Source organism: Limulus polyphemus, unplaced genomic scaffold (genome assembly GCF_000517525.1).
Source record: "Limulus polyphemus unplaced genomic scaffold, Limulus_polyphemus-2.1.2 Scaffold4747, whole genome shotgun sequence".
NCBI lineage: Eukaryota > Metazoa > Arthropoda > Merostomata > Xiphosura > Limulidae > Limulus > Limulus polyphemus.
Window position 1 is genome coordinate 22,218 of NW_013670357.1, and position 9,341 is coordinate 31,558.

At 34.0% G+C, this 9,341-nt stretch overlaps 1 protein-coding gene across 1 annotated transcript in view; it reads right to left on the bottom strand.

Moving 5' to 3' along the window:
• Positions 1 to 9,341, bottom strand: part of LOC106471633 (squamous cell carcinoma antigen recognized by T-cells 3-like) — a 42,339-nt gene that overhangs the window by 15,077 nt on the left and 17,921 nt on the right. Inside the window, exon 4 of the mRNA XM_022400253.1 lies at positions 5,615 to 5,799. Within this exon, the coding sequence (XP_022255961.1) occupies positions 5,615 to 5,799 (185 nt within the window). The remainder of the gene's footprint in view (positions 1 to 5,614; positions 5,800 to 9,341) is intronic.

A 9,341-nucleotide genomic window follows, 5' to 3' on the forward strand; every position in this document is an offset into this window, starting at 1 on the left:
ATAATAATTCATGATTGTGTGGCAGCTAAGCATCGGTAGAATTATCGATGTACTGCTGTCTATGATGATGATGATGAGTGTACTACAAGGAGTTCAAAAACATTGATATGGAAGGTAGACTCGACTTCCATCCAAATACCCTGGAGCTCCTGACCTTGAAGATAAGTTCCCTATCCCTAAAGAGATGTATCTGTGAACAGATGGGTCTCAAGATGAGGTGGCAGAATGGGTACCACAATAGTAAAGTTGTTCCAATCCAACAATCATTCGCAATCGACGATGTTGCTCCTGAGTAATGAGGCAGGATGATCCAAAGGATCATACAGCATGATTCATTGATCGCATAGTGACCACTGAAGGGACTTCATATAAGCTTGTCCCAAAGGAATGAGAGGCTCAATGGATACCCAAGTCCTTAAAGGAGAGAGAACCATCCGTGCAGTAGGAGGAGGAGACATAAGTAAAAACCTGACAGTTCTTTCTATGGTTTGAAGCCTGATACAGGTTGGTTGAGCATGACTTAAGAGTATTGAAAAACACCCAGATGGACGAGATATTCTGTTGATGACAGAATAGATTTCTCCAGTCTGATAAGGAAGCCCATTCTTGTGGCTTCTGAAAAGAAATCTGAAAGTATTATTCTGCTAATTGATGGGATGGTGCCAGAAGAATCCAGTCCTCCATATAATTATGTGTGTACAGGTCCAAGGAATGTAGATGACGAGAAAAGGCTCAAACAACTCTGCAGAAGACATAAGATGCTGATGCAAGACCAAAAGGTAGAACCCTGAACTGCAGAACTTGACCTTTGCACATAAATCTAAGAAACCTCCAGAAGATTCCGCTATGGGAATATGGAGACAAGCATCGGTAACATCAAACTTGGTCAGCTAGAGCCCTGGTGCGAAGTGTCATCATAGGTTGAGAAAGGATTCCATAATAAATCGAAGAGGATCTAAAATTGGTTGAAATGAGACAGATCGATGATTTGACACCAATTTCTTCCTTTTTTGAGTACAATGAATAAACAAGAGTAAATCCCAGAAGATTGGATCATCCCTCTACTACTGCCTTTTTAAGTTAAAACTCTCTTATAGCCTTAGAACGAAGTTCCACTCATTGTGAATATGTTGGATGTGACAAGTCAACAGGTTGTGCAGATAAAAGTGGAGGTGATGTAAATTGAATGAACAACCCTGAATTTGGAGCATGAATTTGAATACCCATGGATCCCTGGTGAAAAAATTCTATGTCCAGGAAGTGATGTAAACGTGGTCTCACTGCCCCCCCCCCAGAGGATAGACACCAACACTGTTGTAGATGGTCCGTCAGAACCTAAAATCCTCGAGAATATGGACAGACAAATAGACCTTGGAACCAAAGGAGGAGGGTCAGGAAAAACTAAGAGCCGAGCCAACATTCCCAAATTAGTGCCAGAAAGGCAAAAAACCAACGACGATAAAGAAGAATGGAAACAAGCTGAATCAAATCTTGATTCTGACGTCTATGGAACTCCAGCAAACAATGTGGGATGGAGAAAAGTGGTTTCCCATAATTCCCCGAGGGCAGAAGATGGTAAACAAACTTTTTAACAAAGAATCTCTACCCAATAAATCCCCCAAAAAAAACCAGCCATGAAACTAGAGAAATAACTGAAGAAGACAATCTGACTGAGAAAGATATCAACAAAATCCCCAAATCGTCCTCAAATTGCCAAGGGGAACATTGATAGACTTCCAACAAAATTTGGATCAAAGATAAATACCTCAGGACAGTTGTGAGAGTAAAATGAATCTGAGAAAACTGTGATCTGTGTAAAGTGATCACAGGTTCCAATCGAGACCTCCACAGGTCCAAAAAGGGGGTCCATTTGTTGAGAATCAAATATACCTCTTCCTGGGAGTTATAAGCCAAAGCATGCTGTTCTGATAAACGTGGTTGACAAGTCATAGCTATCTTGTTGCATAACTGAGCAGCAAATCTCCCAGCATGAACAGCAATATCAGGAGAAGGAGGAAAAACCAAGTAGTCACTTGCTGTCCTTGCTGCCAACAAGGAAGGGGTAGAGTCAAATAAAATAGGAGAGACCCCCAAAACCTCACAAACACGAGTAACAAACTGAAGAGAAAGGGGCTAGAGGTGGCTGATTAAAATGATCCTCTGAGGCTGACCTAGTAAAAGAAGGAGCCGAAAAAACAAGTCTAATTTCTCTTCAGCTGGTCCGGGTCATTTGCAACACCACCTTAGAACCCCCCAAAGAGACACCCTCAGTCTGCATATATGTGTCCATCATGCAATGGATTATAACATGGACAGCCTCAACTGACAGTGACCCCCTCCCCTGGTCATTGACAAATACCAGATAACAGAGGAGGATAAGAAGAGGTCTGAATGGCCTATGTAATAGAAACATTAACTCGGGAATTCATACCCATTGGTACGTGGTTTTTTATCTTTTTTGTAAAGTAATTTATAAATATAAATGAAGATATAACCATAGTAATGTAAACCATGTTCAAAGTCACAACATAAATTGTGAATAATCACTTCTGTTTATAGAAATCCATGCCAAATACTTTGTCGAGAAAAAGTGATTACATTATCTGAATGAAGTGCTTATATACAGTCCGTAGATAGAGGGCGCATTCAAGTTGGTGGATAAATTTGTAAATTAGAATTTGCCAGGGGCATTTGAATGGGGTATAATAGACTGGAGCAAGCATTTTCAATACTTAGATGGGCAAAGAGTGGAAACCCTGATGTTTGAGAAATAGCTATAGTGTCAGCTGAGGTAAGTATGTTTTGGAATCAAGTTTTCTCACTCATCATACTACCAAAGTTAAGATTAACGAAGCAGTATCTCACTCAGTAACACTAGTTTCCGGAGTCCCAAACAGTTGGTACTAAGCTCCATGCTTTACAATATATTTGTTAGCAACATACCCTTCCCCCCCTCTAATGTATACACTAAGGTCCAAATATGCAGATCACATCACTATTTAGAGTACTTGAAGTAATGCTTATATTGCCACTTCTAAAGTTCAGGCCTCACTCGATACCGTATCAAATGGCGTAATAAATGGCAGAATTAACTACCTAAGATGCACTGGTAGCATCAACAAAGGTTGCTTTGCCAAAACCATTATCATGATTTATAAAGCTTACATTAGGCCCCTTTTTGAGTATGGTAACTTGAACATAACAGATAACCAATAAAACAGAATACAAAATATCCAGAACAGAGAACAAAATAGCTCATAGACTCCCCAGTTACACTCCACCGGAATACCTACATTCACCATCTGAATTACCTCTCCTAAAAGAAAGTTTCATTCAACTCTCTACCCGATATTACAAATGCACACCAGCAAGGGACACACAAACACAAGAATTCACCCAACTTGCATCCACCAGATATATACATCTTCCCTTAATATGAATCAACAACATCTTAAGTGAAGCTTAATTGTCGTGACTACGATTATATGTAATAACTGAATATCTCATTTCCAGCTCTGGGCACTTGAGTATTATTTTTTTGGCACCTAACCAGTGAAAGTGGTTTTTTCCAGATACTCTGGTTTCTCCCTCACCAAAATTAGATCCAAGACCCTGAGAAAATCTGTTTCAAGTATATCCTTTTCAAACACTGTCAAATGTTTTCTGTTAACAAGAGAAAAACAAAAACTTGACACTGCTTAAATGCCAACTGTGGAAACTTTGAATGTTTAGAACTATCTTCAAATTCCAATCCAACAAAAAACAGTTCTAACATTATTATCATTATATCGTGCATGTATATTGACATCAGTAATGAGATCTAATTACATTACAATTTGTTTCGAATGTGAGTTTGGCAGAGTCCTACTAACTTCTTGTTTAAATGTGAGGGAACTGTATGTACAAATTGTATTTAAAAAAAAATTCAAGCCATTCAGTAAAATTACTGTAAATGTAGTTTTAAAATATCTGGACCTATATGACACGGATACCACAAATTCCATATTTTCAAAACATTTCTGTTGTCTACAAACTCTGAAAATGTTCAATTAATTTTTGTTTATTTGTCCATGTAATTTACTTATGTACCTAATTATGTCTCCTTCATAGGGAGGGAGACATACTGAATTCTTGCATTTCTTTATTCCAACAGTTACATCTGAGCACCATTCTTATATTTCTGAGCCAGTCATCTTGAAACTTGGCAAGCATATTCCTTGACTGAATGTACATTTTTTATATATATTTTAGTATTTGAATCAGCCCCTCTTCTGATTTTATGGTTTAAAGATTAAACATTAAATACACATTTTGGCCTACAATTCCTTTATATTTCCATCAATCAAAATGAAAAACAAGTAGACTGATATAAAATTTGTGCCTTTCTTTTTACCTTACAGGGGGTCAAAGCTTATAAAAAAAAAGAAGCAAAATAATTGTTTTGGGATAGACATTCCTTTACATTTTGATCAACTTAAAAGAGACTCTGTACAACAATACAATGCAACAGCCCACGCTGACCGAAACAGACAGATATAGAATTTTTATGATTTCACAAGGATCAAAGATAAAACCATTTTGCAGAAGTAAGATTTTGGCCAACCATTCTTCTATATTTTAACTAAAGTAATGAGATTTTGTACAAATATATCCTATAACAATCAAACAAACTAAAGGATACATATTTCAAATTTGTGTTTTTCTTTTGATTTTATGGAAGTCATAGATAAAAAATAATTGCAATATACCTGTACACCTTTTCCTGTACACAAAGTAATGTAATCAGTGTTGACAGAAAATAAGTAACAACTGTGCTGAAATGACAACTTCAAAATGTAGTGTTGGATAAATTTAATGCAGTTATGTTTTATGATGTATTCAGCATATTTTACCCTAAGTCTTTGATAACATGCATATTAAACTGTCTTTCTTTAATACCTATACAGTAACAATGGAGTAAAAATCTACTCATTTTAAAACCCTTGATTACAATTCTCACCAAATTAAAGTTTTAGTTAAACTTAAAATGATAAACTGACTCTAGTTCTTAATCTTGTTCTTGGATTTTACTCATTATTCAAATGATGTCACAATTAATAGTGAGTATAAATATCCACTGACAATACTGTTTACAAAAAGTTATGATTTGACAACTCTATAGATCCAACTACAGTATAAAGATGCTGGGATGTTTCAATACTAGTTTAAAAAATTATGTTAATGTTACATCCTATAACAAATTACTTTTCATTTTGTAATGTTAATAAAGACTATACACACACACATGGACTCATTGCATAAAAATAAAGCTTATGTAACAATGACAATTAGAATGAATAACCTGAATATGAAAAAGACTAAACAATGACAAAACGTAACGTGAATGGAGATAAACATTTATCAAAACATGCTTACAACTATTGAGATTAATATTATCGCACACTTGTGTACAGAATTCAGAAAAAATTATTACACATCTCTACTGGCAACTTGTTTTTTTATACCATCCTGGAGAGTTTTGTAGCACTTAAACAAGAAACGATGGTTGTATAAACACTTCATAATACTAGATCTTTCAATAATTATATTTTGACTACATAGTTTATGCACTTACTTGTAGAGTACCAAGAATGGCATTCTCAAACTCCCTGTATGCTTCCCAGATCATAGCGCCCTGGGTAACATGGAGGCCTACAGCAGTAATTGCCCGTTCAAAAACACTCCGAGCATTTTCCATGCCATCTTTCACTCCCATACATCCAATAGAAAATTGAGCATATTCTAGCCAGAGAGGTACAGCTGATGATCAAAGAGTAAAACACAATTAATTAGGTACAGCTGATGATCAAAGAGTAAAACTTAATTAATTAGGTGCAGCTGATGATCAAAGAGTAAAACACAATTAATTAGGTACAGCTGATGATCAAAGAGTAAAACTTAATTAATTAGGTACAGCTGATGAACAAAGAGTAAAACACAATTAAAAAGTACCACAATATATTTGAATTTTGCAAGCAATTATTTAATATAAGTTTCGTATGATATGATTAACAATTATTTATATCTACTATAGTTTAAAAATATAGATACATGTAGTAAATGTGTATGCATTTGAGAGATTATTTAGCTATGAAAGGTAATGTTTATAAGGGGTGTTACTATATTTGAAATATTAGGATAACAGAAATATTAATTATTTTAACAGTAATGAAGGATATACTTTAAAATAATTAAACTTTAATGAGGGAGTCTTCAAAATAAGCTGTTGTATTTGTGACCCTATACATTAATTGTATTTTACTCTTTGATCATTAGCTGTACCTAATTAATTATGTTTTACTCTTTGATCATCAGCTGTACTATACAAAATTTTTCATTTTATCTAATCTTCACTGTATGCTTTCAAAGGGGAAAGTAATAAAAAAAAAGGACATTTGAAGCAGAAATAATGCAACAACAACAAACTGGGACTGGGAAATGTTTGGAGAAAGCAAAAATGGAAGAATGAATGTGGAACATGGGAAAATTTTAATAAATTCATGGAAAATTTCTTTATATCTATTTCCACACAAATTTCAAAAAAAGACGTAGATCTTAGACCCAATCTCATCTTTTTTTCCCTCTTGAGACATTCTGTGCGTATCAAACTCAACTTTAAACATGGATTTTAAATGATGTTTTAAGCTAATTTCTAGTAGTTAACAAAGACCTTTGGATTCTTTTTTTGTTCATTATTTTATGCTACTTTCATAGACCTGTGGATGGATTGGTTAACTGATGAGTCCAAGCTTGCCATATCGGAAACTGAAAGAGAAAGTGTTGGTAAATTATTTGAAAGAGCTGTACGTGACTATCTGTGTAAGTACTAAAAATAAGATTAACATTATTCTTTTGTTTTATGACTAACATGAAAAGATTTAAATTTAAAAATATATTTCACTGGTATGATGAAAATAGATTTCTATCCATAATTACCTATATGTGTCCCTAAATATGTATACCCGCATATTAATATTCATATGTACCCAGACTTTGAGTATATAGAACAGGACATTGCAAGGATTGTCAAATTTTATTCATTCATCATTTTCAAGTCAATGAACATAACTTTGCTATAAGCAACATGGTACAAAACTTGTGATAATCTATACCTAAGAGCTTTGTTATCTTGTGATACGTTCTCTAGAAATTATGACAGTAGTACTTTAGATTAATCAGTTAAGTATTTTTATTTGGTCTATTTTCTTGCCAAGCATGTTTTTAGTACATATAGACACTGGAAAGGTTACATGTTGACACGTGAATGTGGCTGGATAAAGAAACTGTATCAGTAGAATTGTTACATTGAGTAGGAAAGAATTATTTCTGTAATGTTACATGATCTGTGTTTGACGTAATTAAGCTGTGAGTATTTAACATTTGATAAAGACGTATACTTATTGGGAAATTTTACATTAATTTTTTTATTTAGTTTATATAAAAACCCATAGTAAAAATATTAAAATCACTAGTAGGCTATGAAAATTACATTAAATGCATTCAAAATACAATAAAAACAACTTACTTGATTCATAGAATCTTCAATATATGTTTACAGACTCACCTGCAGAAAGAGGAAATATCTCACTCATCTTTTCCCGAGCATGTCGAAGTTTATCCAAATCACCTGCTTTTCGTAACAAGTTGATTCTTTGTACATGTGGATCATAATTGAAAGGATTTGTTTCTATCTGTAACAAAACAAGAAGGTTATTGGCTAAGTAATAACATACATCATTAACAGATTTGTAACATAATTCAGCATTACACTATAATAATGAATCAGTATAATTTGGAAATTTCACAGAAAATGTTCATTATCATTTCTTTAAGCTGCAGGTATCAAAGAGCATTTTCTTTTTGTAGTACAGGTAGGAACAAATGCTGTTGGAAATTGTAAATCAGAAGTATTATTTAAAAAGTATAAAGAACTTATCCCAGATTTAGATCTGGCGATGAATTGTTTAACAGAATCCAAGTTATAAGTGAAAGATTATTGGGGATATGCTTACAACAATAGGTGAGCTAGTTGGGTGAGAAAGCAAAAGTATTGTGAGCATGGTTTATGAAGTTATGAAGTCGTACTTATCAACCACTGACATGTATTACACCATTGCCTTCCTCATTCCTGTTCCCAGGGGGTTTAGACAAAGTATTAAGAAATTACTGTTGGTGCAGAATGCATGTACATATATAGGGAATCCAGCTATCAGGTCTAATCTACCTTGCTTGATTCCCAACAGTTTTTAAACATATCCATCACTGTGTGCTGTTTTTATTTTATTTTTTTGTCAATTTTGTGGCTGTTTGTCAACTTCATGAATAAAAGTATATGGTAAAAGTGTGTGTACTATAAAAATATCACATACTACCTACATCATGTTCAAAATTCCCAAAAGCTACATTTGTTAATACGATTTCAACATCATGAAATCCAGTATGTGATCAGTTGCTCATATCAAAAGTGACATGTTACAAATCACCCCTCAACTACAGTAAACAATAAATAGTAGCAAGTTTTGTAATTTGTTAGGTATATAATATTAAATATTTTTGTGAAAAACCTTGGTCATATGACTTCTACACAACAAAAATTGATATATTGCTTTACCTGTATTAGGTTTTGTGCTAATTCCAAAATGTGTGTTATATATTAAAGTTGAAACCTTCATCACTGTAACAAGAACCTTCTGATAGTTTGGAGAATATCTACTTATATATGTTCATGGAAATTGTTTTAGATTCATTGTGAATGAAACAAAAACTGTCAACATGATCTGTAATGTCCTGTAATTTAGCACCTGGCAAACAAATCCTAGTCCTTATCTTTTTACCCCTACTAGAAATACTTCATCTGTCAACACATTTAATGGGAGGACCCACCCCCACTATATAAACCTCTTGATTATTTCATTACCCACTGCAAGTAACCACAAGTTCCAGTCTATTAGAGAATGGTACCCAAATGTTAACTGAATTTACCTTTACAATGCTAACTTTTTACTACTGTATATTTTTGTAAAACTAGCACTTTCACACACACCCCCCCCCTAAAGCAACCATTACCCAAACTCTATTACCTCTTTTGCTTCATTGATTTCTGCTCCTAATCTGCTACTCTATAGATTGAATGAATTAATTTTGCTGTGGTGAGAAACAGGAGCATCCCAAGAAAATCTGCTTTCAGTGATCATGCACTGAATATTCTACCTGATCGGTGTCTTAATTGTTAAGGGTTAAATGGAGATTATGAAGATTTTTCATACTTTTATTTAATTCCTAAAAAAAAGGCTGTAGTTTGG